The sequence below is a fragment of the Terrapene carolina genome, unplaced genomic scaffold (genome assembly GCF_002925995.2).
Source record: "Terrapene carolina triunguis isolate 2854851 unplaced genomic scaffold, T_m_triunguis-2.0 Scaffold66, whole genome shotgun sequence".
In the NCBI taxonomy this organism is placed as follows: domain Eukaryota; kingdom Metazoa; phylum Chordata; order Testudines; family Emydidae; genus Terrapene; species Terrapene triunguis.
In genome coordinates, this window is record NW_020664417.1 from 8,587,695 (window position 1) to 8,608,645 (window position 20,951).

Sequence of the window (20,951 nt, forward strand, 5' to 3'; positions counted from 1 at the left end):
TGACAGGAGCAGAGGAACTGTCAGCTGGCTGTTTGTTGACAAACTATCAATGTACACTGAACTCAGATTTGAGGATATCTTCCTAGTATCCACAGGCAAATGGACTTTTCAAGTTCTGACTATAGCCTTTTCCCAAAGTAAATTTGGATGTCTGCTCTCTCCCCAACCTCAACAGTTATGGTCAATAAGTTGTCTACTGGTACCCGACTTTCTTCTAGTCTTTGAATAAATAGCTATTAGTATTAATTTTTCCTCCCTAGCAAATTCAATGCTATTGTGTAGAAGAGCATTTCTGAAAAGCTGACCACTTGAGCTCTTTTCCCAGAAACTGAAGTACAATATTTTTATACAGAAATAACATAAACGTGGAAGCATAATACAGAATTCTAAATCAGATGTCCAGATATAGCTCTGCTCTAGTAATATCTGCAACATCGTAATATGCTCAGAAATATGAGGGAAAGCTTAATAGAAGAAACAAAATTGGAAAAAATTAGAGAAGTTACATAGAAATTTTCAGGTAGTTTCCTCATGTATAATGTTGCCCAATATATACTTGCTTTACTCGTCAAAAGATAGTTAACACCACTTGTGATGGGATTGAATGGTTCATAGGATTCTTAACAGAATAAGAGTACTCCTTTTTTTTAATTACTTGTTTGATGCTAGCTCAGTTCAGTAATAACCAAAAGTAATTTGCATCTGACATGATACTCTGTGTTTTAGTTCCATTTCCTAATGGACAGAAATCTGCATCATAGGAACCACCAGCATAATTGAGTACTTACTGCTACATGATTGTCTGCTTAGGACAGGCCCCAAACTAGGATATAAGGTGGTGATATGGGTCAGGATTTAGATCATTGACCAAGCTGTATGCCAAAGTTTGGACTTTGCCTGTGCACCTAGCACTGTGTCTGGCTCATGCCAGAGCTTGTGCTCTCTCTGTCAAGAGCACTGAATTCACTCACCGTTTTTTAATCAGGTTGACCAAAAAATGTGAAAAACCCTTAATAAAAGGCCTGTATTTCTGTTTAGACAGACTCTTTCAAGATGGGACAAGACTTTGTTAAAAATTCCCCCAACAGTGTGGACAGTCTGAACAACCTAGCTCTGACTTCCAGAATGTTGAATCTGGATACCACAAGCAAAATTCTGTCTACAGAAGCCATTCACTGCCTTAGCACTAGTAAAAGTACTCTAAGTGCCTCATCAGAAAGACTCTTACTGCAAGATGCTCCTAAAATGCAGTGTATAAATCAAACATTTTCAACCAGCAGCAGTAGCAATAAGAACTTCACCAGTCTGCAGGAGCACCTGATAAGTGAAGAAAGGAAAAGGGACACTTTACAGAGAGAATCACTAAGGTTCATGAAAGGAGTTATGGATGAATGTACCCATGTAGCTAATTTCTCAGGTACTTGTTTATTTTAATGTGGGGATTGGGATAATTGTCTAGAATAACCTTTTATTATCTGTGCAGTAATTTTGTATTCATACAGTTTTCTCAAAAAGCTTGTATATTGAATTAGAAAGTGTGTCATGGCTGTCTTTACAGAATGGACACATCTTTTAAAAATATGTATATCAGACTTATATCTGACATGGATCATCTAGTTTCAGAGGAACCTCCTTTTTGACAAATACCCTGGTGGTTCAAAACCACTTGCTTAGCTATGTCAATCTAGAGCAGGGGGTGGGCAAACTTTTTGGCCTGAGGGCCACATCTGGGTGGGGAAATTGCATGCAGGGTCATGAATGTAGGGTTGAGGTATGGGAGTGAGTGTGGGGTGTGGGACGGGGCGGGGGTTTATGAGGGGGCTCAGGGAAGGGCGTTCGGGTGTGGGAGGGGGCTCGGCAGGATGTTGGGGTGCGCTGCCCTCATCTGTGGGTACCTCCCCCGAAGCCCCCATTGGCCGCGGTTCCCCGTTCCCAGCCAATGGGAGCTGCAGGGGACGGTGCCTGCAGGCGAGGGCAGCACGCAGAGCCCTCTGCCCCTCCACCCCTCCGGCAATCCTGTGGGCCAGATCCAGTAGTTTTCCCACCCCGGATCTAGAAAATGCATAGAGGGATGCTTCAGGAGCTCCACCAAGTCTCTAAGTCCGGTTTCAACTTGTGTTAGTTTGTTTTGTTTTTCTCTTAAGAAGTATGTCGGTATATTACACAAAGTGTGATTACATCTAGTAAGTGCCTATAACATGAGCTCATCTGCTTCAGGTATTGCTGGGGCTCTTTTTTAAGTGGGAAAACATATTTCCTAATCCTCTACTTCTCTATGCAAGCATGCATACCCATGGTATGTGATTTATTACATATTTAAAGGGATGTCTGGATTTTTCTAGGAGTCCATTTTGAAATATGTTTAGCATATCACTGTTTACCACTGTTATAAAACCACAGGTTGTCTTTAGAGGTCAAGAGATGGCTGTGCTGAATATTGTCTTATTCCCTCAGTTTGTCATCAGATTACCCCATAATTAGCACCATAGGTGCTGGAACTAGGTGTTATGGGGGTGCTGCCGCACCCCCTGTCTTGAAATGGTTTTCATTATATATAGGGTTTACAGTTTGGTTCAGTGGCTCTCAGCACCCCCACTATACAAATTGTTCCAGCACCCCTGATTAGCACTGAACCTATGGAAGTTATCCATAATTAAAATTACTGCCGAATTACATTATAAAATTGACTTTTGCGCTCACCTCTCATCTCAAAGCAAAGACCCCCTCTACCTCTATCCCTCCCCTACCCCCGTGTGATATTGAACTCATATTGGTGGGCTATGTCTGTCTGAAATGAAGCTGTTTGCAAAATTTGATATTACCTAGAAAATGAATTCCTGACTTGCAGTACTCCAAAAAGAGAGGTTTATGAGAGTTCAAAAAATCTTCTAACTTTTTTACCATCTTGTAACAAACACAGAAGGTCGAGGAGAAATAAAATTTTGTTCACTGACTCCCCCAGCAGAGATCTAGTACCAAGGATCAAAATATAGTTATGTAATATATCTTTTATTTTGCAACTACACTACGGAATATATGCTCCATTGAGCTTAATACACTGTGTCCAAGGATGGTTGGAGACCTAAGCTTTCATTTAAAGAGTTTCTCGTCGTTTTCCATGCAGAGAGCCCAAAGTGTAACCTGATCATTAGGGAGACTTGCCAATGAAAACAAGAGATGCCCCCCAACTCATGTGGGCTTTTCCTACTAGCCACATTACAGTAGCTTCATAAGTTACTGAGGAATACTGATTTGGGAGTAGAAAACAGTTTAATCAGAAAAAGTGAGCATTTACTGGAAAAATTCAGCTTTTTCTTTTTTTCTGCTCAGTTCCAGTTGACCCAAGTCTAATCATAGTTGTTCAAGCCAAGGAGGATGCGTATGTTCCACGAACTGGAGTGCGCAGCCTTCAAGATATATGGCCAGGATGTGAAATCAGGTATCTGGGTGGAGGTCATATCAGTGCCTACCTCTTCAAACAAGGACTCTTCAGGTGAGAAGTTATGTATAAACAGGGAAGCAAAAATATGGTTGTGATCTTTCCCTAATACCACATTTTTGAGGGAATTAGTTTTCTACATTGGCATGTCATTCTTCTTTTTAAAAAACAACTTGTATTACTCTTCATTCAGTCCACTCATTCATTGAACACTATAATTTATTTCATAGCCAGTATATGTTCAGCAGGCAACAATTGCCCTACGTTTATTTTTGCAAGTGTTGTCTTTGTTAGAATGAAAAGTAGGTGAAGTCCAAATTTAAGATATTAGCTTACCTGTCAGACAAGTAATATGTTGCTATAACTCCAGACTTGACATTGCATCTCAACCTTCTGAAATGTTGCTTATATAAATACAATTGTTACAATAATATAACACTCCTGATGTACTAAATTCCCTGGAGATGCAGGGATTAATGAGGATTGGATAGCCCATTTGAAGGAGTCCAAACAAAAAAAGAAAAGATCAACATACCAAGGTTCAGGATGTTGTAAAATCTGTGTAAAATTAGCATAGTTTTTGAAAGATGTCGCAATAAATAGAAAATACAGAAGAGAGATCTTTGTGTGATCAGAATTTCTTGAGAGAGAGTTGAGTACAAAAGGCCCTGATCCAACAAAGCATGTGCTTAACTTTAAGCATCAACTGCTCACATAAATGTTTTGCTGGATTGGAGGCCAAAGAGACAGGGGAAGTGATGTGAGGGGGAAAAAGAATTCCTAGTACCAAATTAGAGCTGAAGAACACTGTTTTTAAAGCATGGCCATGTGGACACAATCCTCTCCTAATATCATCTTTGGTTTAATCACATGAGATCAGATGGTCTGGAGAGCTGTTCCCATCAGTCTAAATAATTTCTGAAATGCGACACTGGAGAGCATTAGACTCTGTACTCGCAGTACATATATATAATTGTTTAGAATGACTGGCATTCTGTATATGAATTTAAAGGTATTTCCCTCCGTATTAGAGTCTTCATTGTTGCTGCCTCCCTCTCCTTTTTGCAGTGCTTACATTGTCAATGAAATCTTTCTAAGTTTGGGGTAAGGTTGATTGGATATTTGTGGGCAGCCCTCTTGTGAAAAATGTTTCCTCCTTTCTCTGGCTTCCTTTTGTTCAATGTGTGATTTATTAATGTGTTAAATAAGTCATGTTGTTTGTTTACAGTGTTGTAGCCATGTTGGTCCCAGGATAGTAGAAAGACATTGGATCAACTTCTGTTGGTGAAAGAGACAAGCTTTCAAGCTTACACAGACATGAAGAAGAGCTCCAAAGCTTCTCTTTCATCAACAGAAGTTGGTCCAATAAAAGGTATTATCTCACCCACCACCATCTCTCTCATAGTGTTTTGTCTCAGACTTGTGGACCACTTCCCTGATTTCTCTTTGAGACATTCCAGTTCCCATACTTCAAGCAATTACAATGTAGGGCCTCATTAATATTTGTTTACAACTCCTTTGCTTTTGAGGAATTCAGATTTTACACAAATATCTTGTATTTCTAGCTGACCAAGTGAAATTCCTCACATTTGGGAAGCCTTGGGAACTCTTGTTATTTAAAATGTTATTTTTGCCTGACTTAAACTTTTGAGTTAAGCCTATTTACATATTTAATCCTTGGCTAGTCAGATTGCCATTTATGTTAATAGATTTACTAATGTGGAACCCTGTGCATGTTGGTTTTAGACCACTTGTTTATTTCACATAGTTAAGTGAACAGCTCTTGGTGAGGATTCTGACACTTACTGCCCTTTGCTGCGTTTGAACCAGTATCCTTGAAATGTGCATTATGCCATTTTTAATCCCCCTTGAGTCATTCAGCCCCATAACAAGTAAATGTTAACCTTCCAAAAATAAGAAGATTGAGGGCTCTGAACCTGTGCCTCATTTCAACTGCTTTGTACTGGTGCAAAGAAGCCCTAAATCCAGTTTTTGGAAAATCTTGTCCTGTGTGTGTGGATCCTTTAGATGTCATAGAAGCTACCACACCATGTTCTCCTGCCATGTGGGGTCTGGCTTGGCTCCCTATGCCAGGCAGATTCCCAGTTGTTGTAGGGGGTCATTGGGACATTTGGCAACTGGTACAGATTAGAGCTTGGGGTTGGACGGGCATAATGGTGGTGGATCAGGGAAATTAAGAGCTCTCACCCTCCTCAGGTGTACCAAGCACTTCTAAGGCCCTATTTTTACAAAGGGGGGGTGGGGGAAGCAGCCTGTGTCTACCCCTTCCCAAATTATACTAGTAGCCTGTAATTCTTTCTCTCCATATTCTCTCTTTTAGGCAAGCCATTTATGATGCATTTGAGCGCTTTCTCCAAAAATATGCTGTTTAATGGTCTTCATTATTAATTTGCTCAATGTGGTCTTGTGTGAGCTTTCCATGTCTGGAATTGCATATTGGCGTGCTTTGGAAAGCCAGCCAATTACACCAATACTGAATGGATGGACACCAACACTGAATGTCATACCCAGCAATTATCAGTATTGGCAAAGCATTAATAATAGTAGTTTCAGTTCAACCAAATGCCCATCTAAGACATATCTGCATTAATTTGAACCATGAAAATTTTGGCAAGATTTGTTAATGTATGAGGGATTCTATGTACTTCATATCGTCTACTATTTTATCACTTCACATATGACATTCTGTTCTGAATAGTTTGCATATCCGCTGCAAAAAGACCAATATAATGCCAATAGAACTGTTCAAATCTATCCTTTAGAATTTTAACACTTCTATATTTAATGCATTGCTATTTTTTCCAGTTACCAATCTTTTTCCTGCCCACACTGTTTTGCCCGCTTTTTCCTGTGCTGTTGCTAAAGATTTGTTTTTTAAAAAGAGCTCCTCCTGCAAGCCCAACTTCATGTGTTTCATTGCCATTGTTTGCGATTGTCCCAAATTCACTGTCGTGACTTAAAACTGCAGGAATAAATAAGAAGATGGACAGCAATGGGAATAGAAAAGTCTCTCTCAAAAAAGTGTTATCTAGGAAAAAAGTAAATAAAGGCATATTTTATTGACATGTTTGAAAGCTTTCTCTATTATGGAAGTCCTTTTTTATTTAAAAAAAAAAACACGTAGATCATTCACAGTAACTGTATAGATGTTCACAGCTGAAAAAAGAGTAACTGAAAACAGAGCACCCAGTAATTGATTTTTACATATTGTATAATTGAACAATGTATAAGTCTGGTCCCATCAGCATTTTATAATAGAATTGCTGTAACTGAAAATAGCTTCTTGGGAGTAATCTTAATGCAGAATATAATACAGGTCTGTCGCATCTTACACGCATTTAATATGCGCGATTTCAGCTTTACGCGGTCGGCCAAAACAAAACAAACAAACAAAAAAGAGAAAAATAACAATTTTAATACTGTAGTGTGGGCGATTCCGCCCACCATTGAACTCAATGTAATTTTGAGTATACGCAGTTTTCGCTTTACGCGCTGACCGCGGAACATAACCCCAGCGTAAGATGAGACAGACCTGTAGCACAAAGACTGTTGATTCTATGTATTGTTTAAAGCACCTTATATTCTGCTGTAGAATTAAGACAACCAATGTTTCAGATACGTGGACAGTCCTTTTTTTAAAGTGTAATCAGCACATGGCTACAAACATACCTTTCTTTTTACAACATGTTAGAGTTACACAGACTACATTACAGAAGATGGCAGTTTAGATCTTCTGTAATCTCTCCTAATTTTACAACAATAAAAGCTTTTTTAATTGGATGAAAGTAAAATATTTAGGATTCTGAGCATGTTTAAAGAATTAATAAAATTTGTAGTCTCATACAAGACATGAAACTTAATTTAGTAAACTAACAACACATCCATAGTTTAAAAGTAGTTATCCATTAAATACTTTGGCAGTACTATTTAAAAGTAATAGATTGGGGGAGGAAGCTACAGCTGAAGCAAGTTTTTTAGCATTGTTTTGATATAGAAGATGACTGGGAATTACAAATCTTGTTTTTTTTTCAGTTCAGTGTAATAGTATTGGATATGTGTCTTTCACCTTTCAAGCAGAGCAGTTTACTTCATTAAGTTTAAATGTTGAAATTTCTACTTTACATATAAAGGATATGGAGCAAATAAAATTTTGCTTGTACAAACACACTCTTGAAAAAATAATCTTGCAAATGAGGATTGTAAATGGGACCAGATATGTCTATCTGTAAACTGGATAACAAGTCCAGGAAAAACTGAAAAACACACATTTATAGTAATTAAATTTATTTCAAGAACCAAATGTACTGAAACTCTACCATAGTACTTTTCTTTTAATTGAAATGTTTAAAATGGAATTTGTTTCCTTGATGCAATGTTTGATAGAAAATGTACACCTCTACCCCGATATAACGCTGTCCTCGGGAGCCAAAAAAAATCTTACCGCGTTATAGGTGAAACAGCGTTATATCGAACTTGCTTTGATCCCCTGGAGCGTCGACACCTCCCCCCTCCGGAGCGCTGCTTTACCGCGTTATATCCGAATTCATGTTATATCGGGTCGCGTTATATCGGAGTAGAGGTGTATAATATTGTGAGCAAGTGATAAGCTTCATCCAGTGATTAAAACATTTGTGATATTAAAATACTGAATGTTTATAATTTAGAAAATGCAAGTTTTCAAAAGGAAATACATGTAAGATTAATTTTTAAATTAAAAATGGGAGTACGGGACTAAAATGCATACAAATAACCTGATACACATCTTGTTCTTTACTTTTGTTAACTAGGATATCTTACAAAAGAAAGTTGTTCAAAAATTAGCTAAGAATTGACAAAATCTAGACAAATGGCCACATTCTGAACTTGTTTGTTTCTGTACATTACTGTGTTTATGCCATGTTCCTCTTGCAGCTATAAAGGGGGGAAATCTGTGGCCAGGGACAGGCTTGAGTGCCTGGAAGAGCAAAGACAAAAATTTGATGGGTGTCTTACATTAACTGGTTTCTAGACTACAAACTATAACCTGCCAAAGTAATTATTTCTAGAGAGCTCAATAGTAGGAATTACAGATCTAATGGAAAATTGACATCCCACGACATCAGATGGTTGCACTAGTAAGATTTTACTCTCAAAAAAATATTTACTGTACCTTGTGTTAAGCAAACTTGTTTTAACATAACTTCTCTTTGTAGAGGCAGAAATATTGGGATAAGTAGTGATGGTAATGACTCTTAACAAGAGCCAATAACTATATTCAATTCATAACAGTGAAGAACGTTGCCAAATGAATATCAGAGTGAGTTCCAAGGAGAAGTATTTGCTATTTTTCTTAGGTTTAGAAACAAAGATTTATAATAAGGATGTTTGTTTGCTATGTGGAGATAATTAAATTGGGCTTGGATGCTTAAATATGTTTAGCCTGTTTGTAGAAGTCAGTTTTTCAATTTGCATGGTTAAGTGGGGGGAGGGATAGCTCAGTGGTTTGAGCATTGGCCTGCTAAACCCAGGATTGTTAGTTCAATCCTTGAGGGGGCCATTTAGGGAACTGGGGTAAAAATCTGTCTGGGGATTGGTCCTGCTTTGAGGAAGGGGTTGGACTAGGTGACCTCCTGAGGTCCCTTCCAACCCTGATATTCAACGATTCTATGAAGTGTTAGTAACAAATTATGAATATGTAATTCTAATATAACAATTCAATGAGAACAAAAAATACTGTATGTCTATACTGCAAGTGAAGGTGTGATGGTAGCACCAGCAGGCATACCCATGCTAGCTTCAAGCTACCTAGTATGGATAACAATAGTATTGAAGAGTTAGCCTGAGCTGAAGCCCATGCTGCCATCTGTCCAAGTACATGCCCACTGGGGACCCTGGGTACATACTTAAGTTGCTAGCCCATGCTGAAATCTGTGCCCCCACATCTTCATTGTTATTTGTGCTAGCTAGACTAGCATGGATATGCCTATCTACATGCTACCTTTAAAGTCCCATTTTCATTTACTGTGCAGACATACTGAGCAGCAGTGGGCAAACTTTTTGACCCGAGGACCACATGAGGGTTGCAAAACTGTATGGAGGGCCAGGTAGGGAAGGCTGTGCCTCCCCAAACAGCCTGGCCCCCGCCCCTCCCACTTCCTGTCCCCTGACTGCCGCCTTCAAAACCCCTGACCCATCCAACCCCCCTGCTCCTTGTCCCTTGACCTCCCCCTCCTGGGACCCCCTGACCCTAAGTGGTCCCCTGGGACCCCAACCCCTGTCCAACCCCCCCTTCTCTCTGTCCCCTGACTGCCCCGACCCCTATCCACACCCCCGCACCCTGACAGGCCCCCTGGGACTCCCATGCTTATCCTACACCCCCCCGTTCCCTGTCCCGTGACTGCCCCGCAGAACCTCTGCCCCATCCAACCCCCGCACTCCCTGTCCCCTGACTGCCCCCCCAGGACCTGCCCCTTATCCAACCCCCCGGCCCTCTTACCATGCCGCTCAGAGCAGCATGTCTGGCAGTCGCGCCGCTCGGCCGGAGCCAGACACGCTGCTGCGCTGCCCTGCAGGAGCTCGCAGCCCTGCTGCCCAGAGTACCGCCCATGTGGCAGCGTGCCTGTGGGGGAGGGGAGGGGCCGGGGGGGCTAGCCTCCCCGCCGGGAGCTCAAGGGCAGGACAGTCCCGCAGGCCGTAGTTTGCCCACCTCTGCCTTAGAGGCAAGGCTCCTGCTCTGAAGCTGAGTAGCAAGTGAGCTGTTAAGCTCTGAATATTTTAACTTTGTCATAAACTGTCATTGATCATTTTCCTGTAAAACCCTACAAAGGAGCTAGTCATGCCTTTCATGACAACATTAACTTAAGACTTCATTGCATTCTCATTCCTTATTTCTTCTCCTAATAGTAGTATAATTTACAGAAAAAGTAACTATCCTGATTCAGAAAATAGTTCACACAATAAATAGATATCGAGATATACATATTGCTTTTATATTCTTTTTTGCAGATACCACCTAATACAGAAAATAAACTGTGCAGAAGTAGAAACTAATTGAGATATAGTTATAATTGAGGTTTCAACTTTCATCTCTTTTTAGTAGCTTAATTAGACTAATTTTTCTCATGCTTACTTAAGTCTGAGAGGAAGCAACTGATTTTAAGACCCTTTAATCAGAATTATTCGTTTGAGCTACCTGATTAAAGTGTTGCAAACAGTGTGCAGAAACTTTTGAGCTCTGATAACTGTGAATTTAAAATTTCATGTAGTCCTCCAGTGAGGATTGTTTGCTTTGCTATATACAGAAACACCATTCTGTATAACTACCACATCCTTCTGATGTTTTTCATGTACTGTTTTATTCATCTCCCATGGGAATCCTTGTCATGGGGGTGCGTTTGAAGATACACCATTTGGAATGTACAACTGCAAATGCTACTGTGAAAAATTGGTCAATGAAAAATGACAGATTGTCCAATAAAAGCTGCTACCTCACCCCTTTTTTTCTCTCTACTATGAAAAAATTGGGAGATATGTATTTTTATTAATATTATGTGCATATCTGAGTATTGTGGTGTGGCTTGATCTGTGGAACACTAAGAGTTAGTTCCAGCTGAAGCTCTCCACATGTACCCACGGAACCAGGCAATTCATTTGCCAGTGATAAAATAGACAATACAGGGAATCCACTAAAGTCTACCTCTGATCCTCCTGAAGAGGTGAATAAAAGCAGATTTACCATGTTCTGGTGTTGCAGGACAAAAGGACTTTGAAATGGTTAAAAGACAGCAAACTCGGGGAGGGGGAAACACGACTGAGAGTCAGAGGCTACAGGAGTATTGTCTCCCCCATATTGGGACTGGTGAAGCATGCTGGGACAATGGGAGCCTATCTACACTTGCGAGAACGGGATGAGGTTTAGGTAAAATAATACACATATAAGCCTTTTGTTGTTTTAACTCTTTTCTCTAATGTTCCTTTAGATAAATTCAACTTTGTTTTGAATAAGCTGTTCTGTCACTTGCATTTTTATACTGGTCTCAGGCTCCTACAGGAAACTCTCTGGCAGGGCACCTGTTGCGGGCCTGGTTTGTAAATGGGGGTACTGTAACCTGCTGACAGACTAAAAGTTGGGGATCAATCATAGGAGTCCACCTTGAGGGTAGTACCTGAGCGTCCTGTCACTTGAAAGGAGTGCCCATGGAAAGACAGAGAGGTCAAAGGTACAGCTTGCCCTGAACCATAACAATTACTTTATTTTAGAAGTATGTGTGACAGACTGACAATTTCCTGCAATATCCTAAATGAAATTTATTGAACTAAGTTAAACCTTATTGAATTAATTTTACCATCTTCAGAGTTCATTGTATTAAAAATGCAATTTGTGTATGTGTTGTGGAATTGTATGTATTTCTATAAGAAGGGTAAATAGGAGAACAGAAAGCTGATTAGGCAAATTCACTCAGATTGTAACATCTCCAGAGAAGCCACTCACTTGGAAAGGTATGCATATGCTAGTACAAACTGATTCACCAAGGATCAGTAGACAAAGGATTTTTGGATAAAAAGCCATTTTAAACTGGCTCATGGCCTTCTGCCTGATCCAGCAGAAACCCCCCTCCATGGAGGGCCGCAATCCTGAGGGTAGAGTTGGAAGGATGGAGGCTGCCAGAATGCATTTTAAGGTTGGGGTTAATTCTGGCAAGCTTATTAGCATGTGTGTAGGTTTTTATTGTTTTGTTTTTAGTATGTTTTTTCTGTAATGCTCTTTTACCTTAAGAATAAAGTAGGCTTGTGTAGGAAGTGCTGCATGGTAACTTATAATTGTTGACAATCACTCTATCATCAGTCTCTGAAGAGAAAGCAAGCAGGTGCCCTTTGGCAATCTGTCTGTGCTGGGAAATACACAGTGAAGGCAGAAAACTGCAGCCTGGAAATACCCCAGTCAGAAAAGAGAGGGACATGTGACTCCACCCAAGAGAGGCAACAGCTGGGTAGCTGGAAGCCAAAAGTGGGTGCCCTTGCTGAACCACTGAGGGGAAATACAGTTGCAGTTGTCCTGAGCTGTGCCAGTATGGAATACATTGTTACTATATGCAAAGTTTGCTAATTTTTTTTATTAATCTTTTCATTTTTTTTGTAAACATTTCCTTACGATTAAATAGGTTGGGATCTTGCTTCCTTGGAAGCAATTTATGGAACTTTCCCACTCTAGTGATCAAAGATTAACTGGTTATTAAAGTTATAATCCTGCAAGCTCGACTGGATGGGTGGACAGTTCATAGCTATGGGAACTATGGGTCTGGCAGGTGCTGTTGCACCCCCAGCTTTCACTGAAAAGCTTGCTGGTGCTGTAAGCTAATAGTATTTCATGATTCTTGAGAATCCCAGAGCTATGCTGCACACATGTGGTGTGTGCAGGAATTGTGCTTTTTTCACCTTACTTTTGAACATACATGGTTTACAGTTTCATTAGCTGGCTTTCAGCACCCCCCTATAAAAAGTGTTCTAGTGTCACTGAGACAGTTATGTCTCTGTACAGTGAAATCAGTGGGGCTCCACACAGGTGCAGGGAATCCATCAGCACAGATCACATTTTAGACTGGAACCATCAGGTGTAAATTTATCATGGCGAATAAAGGCATTTGACTTTCATGTTTGTTTAAATTAATTAAATCCATTAAGAATTATTTTATTTTTTTTAAAGTTGTGGGACAGCAGTTGATGTTCAGAATTACCTGCAATGCAAGCAGCTAGTGCACAGTTCTATTTTTTGCAGTAAAATATCAAAAATGGAAACTTTATATAAAAACATAATCTATAACATATCATTTTGTATTCCTTAGGCTTTTGCAATTTCCTAAAAGTTGCTGTGATAAAACAGGTCTAATCATTCTGTAATATACAAGTTTTGTAGATTTTTCTCTGTACAATCAAATCAAGATTTGGATATGTAACTAAAAACAGCCACTTCCATTCTTTAATAAAAGGAAAATTGTACTGTTTTACATTAATCTTACAGGATCAGTATTTAAACCACAGAGGAGTGGTGACTTCTTGAATTAATGAAATCTTACTGTTATTCCACTGAAATGGTTTATTGCCCTCACAGCCTATCATCATTTTGAAAGAATAGTGTATAAAGTTAAAATTGTGTTGGTCTATTAAACTACTTTGACTTAATACCATAGCATTACAAGCACTTTTTAATGGCCTTTGTCCACCCACTGAATTCAGCACTTCTGCTTTTGGGGGTTTTTTTTAAACAGATTTTAATTATTTACAGTTAGTACAAACTGATCGTGGCAGGGCTCTATTTTATTTTAAATTTTGCAGGTTCTGTCAGCTTGAACTGGAAAGGAGGTTTACATATTCTCTCTAGCTATGTAATCACATGCATAAGTGATTGTCAGAAATATGAATAAAATGCCACTCTATCATGTATATTGCCATGACCCACTATAATGGTGGTCTGAGATCCTTGTATAATGTGCTCTGTTCTCACTTCCCACTGGTACACACCAAATTTAGAAAAAGAACTTAGATTCTAAAATAAAAATGTATAATGAAATAACTTACTATAATATATTATTTAGATTGCAGTAGTGCACATACTGTTGGTTGCTTTTATTAAGGAAGTAGAAAGCATACAATCTAAAAAATAACACAATTATATTCTCTTAAGCATTTTCCTACTTTCTTTCCGGTTCTATTCAGGTTCTTATACCATGTTGTTCCTTAACAGTCTACGGCTTTACTTCATTATCTCCACATAGCCCTTGTGCAAGGGGAGGAGGAAACTGAGCTAGAGCTAACTCCCTGCTTGACAGTTAATAGACAGGGCCTCTGCAGCTCACATTTCCCTGAAACTGTTAATCAGCTTCATTTCTGAGCTACAGCACCCAGTCTATTCCACTTTTGAGATGCTTCAGACTCCTACATCCCAGATTAGATTGCGCTCCCCCCCCCCATAGGTGCTGTCTGTAATTAACTTTCTCTGGTCCAATCTTGTGATTCAGTACAAGTTGCAAGAAGCCAGCACTGTGGTAAGTCTGATGTTTCCGCATCAGCGATAGCAATGATTTGTCCAGTTGAGCTGTTTCAGTAGTAAAGCCAGATGTAGCAAGAAAAATAAGGAAATCTGATACAGAACTAGGTTGAAAGCAAGGAAGGAGGTGGAGAAGATCAACCACGAGGAGGAGATTTGGAAGCTATTGTTGCCATGGTCCTATGTTGAAATAGAGAGAGTAGCTAGTCTACTGCCCCTTTCTTAGTGTAAACTGTCTGTCCACCCATATTTCCCTACTCCAAGAAGACTTGTCATTACAATATGCCAACGAGTATGCCTGCCTTGTGGGTGGCTAGTTACTAGAGGAGAGAAATGACTGATGAAAAATTGCCAACCTAGTAACTGACTGGTAGCATTTAATGAAGAACTAAGATCTACACTTTCCTGCCAGTTTTTAAAATGTACTCTTACATATCCATTATGAAGGCAAGGAAAATAAATGGGGCAATTGAGTCATTCCCTTTCTTACAGTCTTGCTTAGGTATTCCAAGCATAAGGGGCTCAGAGTATGACAATTACTACCTCTAAGGTACATGCAGTCCCAGTGGTGGGGGATCTGTTAGAGACTATTCCAAAAGTGAGGGAAACTATTATTGATAAATCTTTGTCATCTACTCTTCCCTGCTACCTTCTTGAGTTTACCTTTTAGTAATAACTTTATTATTGGGGGAAAATTTCTTAGTAAGTTTAATACCAAGGGGAAAAGAACAGAGCGGGAAAACCCTTATTAAGTAGGTATCAAGCATCTTGATAAATGGAAACATTTATATTTACAGTAATATAAATAAGTTGAGCTCCCATCAGACTGGACCCTCTTTTGTTAGGTAACATAAGAGGCAGGTCTTTTCTTAAAAAGCTGACAGTCTAAATAGACCTGGCAAAGCCTAGAAGAAAGTATTATTATAAAGATAGGAAACTAAGGTACAAAGTAATTAAATGACAGGAAGTCTGTGGAAGAACTGGAAAATAAATCCAGATCTCTGAAATGTCAATCCAGTACCTTAACTATAATATCCATTATCTTCTAACAGCATGATGTAAGGCCAGGGCTTCTTAACCTTTATCCTTCGGAAGCCCACCTAGTGTGCTATAAAAATTCCATGGCCCACCCATGCCACAGCTGTTTTGCAGTAGCTTAAAAGCCAGGTCTGATGGAGTAGTAAGCAGAGCAATTACCCAGAGCCAGCGGTAGTGGAGCCCCTTATGCCTGAGGCCCCAGGCAAACCAGAGCGGGCTGAGAGCAGCCTCCCGGCCTGCGTCCCCACCCCGCAGGCCACCTGCCCAGGGCAGGTGGAGGGTTTGTGGCTCCCCACAGCTCTCTGCGTGGCCCTCTCCAACCCCGCTATGGCTGGAGGACAGGGCTTTGGAGCCACACCCTGGCCATGGTAAGAGCTGGGGAGCTGCAACACAAACCCTCCACCTGCCCTGGGTCGGGGGGCCAGGGGCTGCTGTCAGCCCCACCCTGCGCAGGTGGAGGGTCCGCAGCACAGCACCACATGCTGCCTGGGCTCCCCAGCCAGGCTCCAGCTGCCAGCCTGGGTGGGCGTGACAGGGAGGCCTGTGGCCCACCCCGTTCTGGTGCCCTTGCCCAGGGCCTCACGCCCCATCAGGCCCACAAAGCTAAGCTGCTCGGGCTTCAGCCCTGAGCAGCAGGGCTCAGGATTCGGCTTTCTGCCCTGGCCCCCAGTGGGTCTAATACTGGCCCTGCTCTCTGGTTTACTTTGGCGGCCCCCTGAAACCTGCTTGAGAACCACTGTTCTAAGGGACAGTAGATAACTGACTATTACCGGTAGTAATGTTTCTTTATTTTTTCCATGAACAAGTCTCTCACTTTGTTAAATTCAATAGTAGTAAAAAAGTTATGTAAACATAGTTATGAAATAAAGTTATTAGTCTCTTAACCAAACTTAAGCTATCTGTTTTATGGTTTGGGGCTAGTATGGAAAAGGTGCTAATCAGCAAGTAAAAGAAGACCATCAGAATAATAGATAATATTTACAGTGTGGGAAAGATGTACAATTCAAAAAGTACTTGATAAAATGAAAAGCTAGAATAGTAAGACAAAGGAAAACTGTCTTAAAAGATACAAGCATACATAAACTTTGACTGTTCTGCTGATAAGCAAGGAGGGGGGGAGGAGGTAAGAAAGGAAGGCCTTGGAGGAAGGAAGTGACCAGGATATCTGCTTCAAACGGGATTTTTGCTAAAACCAGAAAGTTAGCTGAAGTGTATAAAGAGAGCCAGGAATCAAAAGGTTGTCAGACACTACCTGATCGTGTTGGAACATGCCATGATGAGAGGGTTTTCCCTAGGTCTGGCCTATTTGTAAGTATACTGATGACATGCTTATGAATACTTTGTCATCAAACTCTAGCAAACCAATGCAAGAAACTTCACAGTCCAAGAACCACTTGTTGAAAACATCCTGCCTAAAAAAGAGTCTGCATCAATGGGAGCAAAGAACAGCAAAGAAGCCTGGAGAAAACAGGAACTACCCCTCATCAGTGGTGAGATAAAATGGTAGGAACAATGGTCCCTGCAGGATCTGGGACTGATCCATGTATTGTAGTATATGAAAAAAAGAACAGGAGTACTTGTGGCACCTTAGGTGCCACAAGTACTCCTGTTCTTTTTGCGGATACAGACTAACACGGCTGCTACTCTGAAACCTGTTAGTATATGAAAGTGCATTTTGAATTCAGAAGCCTGTAACAATTGGATCAGTTAGATCGGGGTGGCCAAACTACGGCCCTGGAGCCGCTGCCGGGGAGCAGGGTCCAGGGCTTGCCCTGCTCTGCATATCCCCCCCCTCCACCTCCTACACATAGGGGCAGCCGGGGGTCTCTGCACACTGCCCCCACCCCAAGCACGGCCCCCACAGCTCCCATTGGCCAGGAACCACAGCCAATGGGAGCTGCAGTGGCAGCACCTGCAGATGGGGCAATGCACAGAGCCACCTGGCCATGAGGTATGTGCTGCCTGGGGCCTACATCCCTGTCCCACTCCCGGACCCCAACCCCCCGCCCCAGTCCTCCAAACTGTGGTCCCAGCCTGGAGCACCCTCCTGCACCCCCAGTCCCACCCCAGGCTCCTCACCTCAACTGCCTGCCCCAGCCCAGAGCCCCTCTTGCACCCTGAACTCATTTCGAGCCCAATCCCTGAGCTGGAACCCTCACCCTCTCCCACACTCAACCCCCAATTTCATTAGCATTCATGGCCTGCCATACAATTTCCATACCCAGATGTGGCTCTCAGACCAAAAAGTTTGCCCACCCTGAGTTAGATTAACCTTTGCAGAAATTGAAAACTTTAGTAATTAGATTTCCTAACTGGATGCCAAGGCTAAAATATATATTTACTGGCTTCCAGCAGAACATCAATTCCAATCAACAACCTATATCAATGTACTTGGATACATTGATAAAGTGATTAAAAATATCCTTTCACATTAATCTTGTCTAAATACCAGAATTGCCTACAGCTGATGTGGAAATTGGTGTGATTTTTATATTCACTTAAAACAGTGTAAAGTGGACGGTTCTTTCAGCACTCAAACTGACATCTGTATAGTGTTATGCACTCCCAGTTCATACCATCAAACAATGGAAAATATAGTTCAAGCTGCTGAAGCTGCCATCCAAGACTACAAAGAAATAAGACAATTTAGTTGGTTGGAGACAAATTAAAAAATGGGAATTTCTCACTGCAATCATCTTAAGTGTCTGACAGGGACCTTAGGCATCTTTTTTTAAACCTGGGTGCAAAAGTCACACCTAACAGTCTTAACAATTGCGGAAATTTAAAAATGCTCCTGAAACTACTGTTTGTCACCACTGGGTCACTGACAGGAAAAGATACAAAAAAAATACTGATAGCACTAATCTTATAAAAGCAATTGAAGGAGATTTTAGAGGGACTGCATGGCTTAATAGCCTGATGGGGGTACTATTGCAGTGTTACTTAAATTAGGGCATAATGGTTGCGTCTTCAGCACACTGCCCCCACCCCAAGCACCACAGAAGGACAAAGTGAAAAATTAACAGAAAGGTACAGAATATTTCCATTATATAGCTGTTGTAGCTGATACTAAATACAGAGGTCATAGGATGGGCTCAGAGATAAAATGAGGTGATACAATGTAATCTTGCTTGCCTTCCTTATTTTCTACCTACCCTATAACACAAGATGCAGATTTCTAATATCAAGCTGTTTGCAAAGAAGCCCGGTAACAGTCTGTTGCATCAAAATGGTGGAAAGCTCTGAAAGTGAAAATAGGAAAGCTGAAATCGGAATTGGATTCATTTTTAAAGCCCTGCCCTACGGCCGAGCTCACTGCGTATCAGTCCAGCATGGTTTTAGTACAGCCTTTGGATAAGTCTAGTCAAAACTTCCCGAGGAGGTGAGGTGCTGACAAAGCAAATAGGGCCCTCCTATCGGAGCTAGGACGGCAGATGCAGGCGACCCCAGGAACTTCTATCGACTTCAGTGGGACTCAAAAGGAAAAAGCCAAAGGACGCTCCCCTGTGAATCGCTTTGCAGACTTAAATGGGGGAAACCCAGCGTCTCAGTGCCTCTGAAGACGCAACCATTAGTTTAGCTCCTCTCCTGTCAGCGCTGAGTAGGCAGAGTCTTAGTGGGTCGGTCTAACGTCGTAACAAACGGACACGTCAGTGCGCTCAGCTTAACCCCACCAAGCGCCTCTCGCTAGGTTGGCGAAAGGAACCTAGTAGCGGGGGAACAGATCTGCTCCCGGAGCGAACCGAGCCTTGTTTCCATGCCGCGGTGGGTATACCAGGAAGTGTTTGGTGCTTTCCGGAGCGAGCGCAGGGCCCTCCTCGCTCCTCTGGGGAGCGCCACTCCCATGAACCACGGGGTACGGAAGGATCAGGGCCGGGCCCGTCCTCTGGCACTGCCGGGCACGAACTGCACCCTACGCCTACCGCAGCAACACGCCTCAGAGGAGGTGGGACGGACTCCCGAAGATGACGCGGGACGCAGCCCGCTGTTTACCTTATCACAGCTGTAGGGCGGGCGGACCCTTGCAACCCGAACACTATCGGGGGCCGCTACTGGCTGCTCCGCCCTAGAGCGCCGGAAGCACGCGCGGGCCGAGGACGAGGCACGCGCTGCTGGGCTCCGGCGCCGGCCGTTGTGAGGTCATAACGCACTGGAGTGGCCGGAGGCTCCGCCCTACCCTAGCGTTGGTGTTACAGACACTGCCTGCCGCTCTCACCTCCCTCCTCGTCCCCGCCGCTGTCTCCGCCCCCCCCCCCACAGGCGAGGCAGGGGCCGGGCCGGCCGCGGCGGCTCTGTAAGGGAACAGCCGGGCCGGGAGGAGGGAGCGGCAGAGACGCCCCCCGCCCTGCGGCTCGGTATCGGGCGGGGAGCGGAGCGTGGCAGTTGAACCATCCGCGGTGAATGAGTGACGCCGGCCGCGGGCCGGGCTGGGGGGGCGGGGAAGGCTGACAGCGATCCCTTCCCACCCCGGGGGACCGGACGGGGCCGGCGGGCGGCGCCGAGCGGAGAAGACGGCTCCCCAGCGCAGTCGGTCCGTCACCACGCCTGAGCCGCGCAGCTACCGCCTCAGCCCCGTTGGAGCCTGGGGGGCCGGCAGCGGCCCGGCCCCTCGGCATGTCCGCAGCTGCCCGAGTGTCCGTAGCGCCCCCGGAGCAGCAGGTTGGGGGGGCAGAGACTGGTGGGGGCTCGGGACAGACTCGCTCCCGGGAGTTGGAGGAGACGGGACAGGAGCTGCCGGAGCCCAGCCAGGTGTTGCCGCAGGTGGATGAAACCGGGGAGAGCAGCGGTAGCCGAGAGGCGGAGCCCCCAGGGCAGGTCGAGAAACGGCGGCAGGTGGTGGAGGCCCCCCTGCCTAAGGAAAACCCCTGGATCAGGAGAAAACCTATTCCCAACAGCCCGTCCCCGGCAGCAGCGGACACCCAGCTCGTCCTGCAGAACTCAGGTGTGGGGCGGGGGGAAGGGAGCCGGGCGGGGTTGGGGAAGACGAGCTGGGAGAGCCGCTCCCAGCGTCCGATGGGAAAATAGTTTCGCTGCCGCTGGCTGAATCTGTCAGGGTTGGGAACTTGTTTTTTTTTAAACACACTGTCCCTTTGCTGTACAGCGTAGCAGCGGTTGCCTTAAATCGCCGGCGCCTCGGCGTGTGTCAGGCCAAGGTATTTGTTTCCAAGAGTCGTCGACGCGTTCACACACACTCATTTTACATGCATGGACAGATTAGGAAACTGAGCGTGGAGAGGTGTGGTCTGTCCCCGTCCTTTTACTGTGGGCAGGGAGGGAGGTGGGTATTTAAGAGAGTGGATTTGTAGTCGTATTACAGTTTCCTGGGCCGAACAACCAAATTGAAGTTTAAAACAGGATGATGTCTTTTTATTCCTGAGTTTATGCAAACCATGTGGGTGACTGCGTGAGTGAACTCAAGTGGTTTGCCCG

The 20,951-nt window shown here is 43.1% G+C and overlaps 2 protein-coding genes across 6 annotated transcripts in view; both read left to right on the forward strand.

The window, feature by feature from the left end:
• ABHD18 (abhydrolase domain containing 18) overlaps positions 1 to 6,565 on the forward strand; it is a 42,435-nt gene extending 35,870 nt beyond the window's left edge. For all 5 annotated transcript variants that reach the window (XM_026647816.2, XM_026647815.2, XM_029910662.1 and 2 more), the window contains 3 exons: positions 1,039 to 1,417; positions 3,331 to 3,493; positions 5,781 to 6,565. In XM_026647816.2, coding sequence (XP_026503601.1) covers positions 1,039 to 1,417; positions 3,331 to 3,493; positions 5,781 to 5,832 — 594 coding nt within the window. In that variant the 3' untranslated portion in view covers positions 5,833 to 6,565. The remainder of the gene's footprint in view (positions 1 to 1,038; positions 1,418 to 3,330; positions 3,494 to 5,780) is intronic.
• Positions 6,566 to 19,734: 13,169 nt separating this feature from the next.
• The window catches only part of LARP1B (La ribonucleoprotein domain family member 1B), a 105,802-nt gene continuing 104,585 nt past the window's right edge, over positions 19,735 to 20,951 (forward strand). The window contains exon 1 of the mRNA XM_024211421.2: positions 19,735 to 20,463. Coding sequence (XP_024067189.1) covers positions 20,136 to 20,463 — 328 coding nt within the window. The 5' untranslated portion in view covers positions 19,735 to 20,135. The remainder of the gene's footprint in view (positions 20,464 to 20,951) is intronic.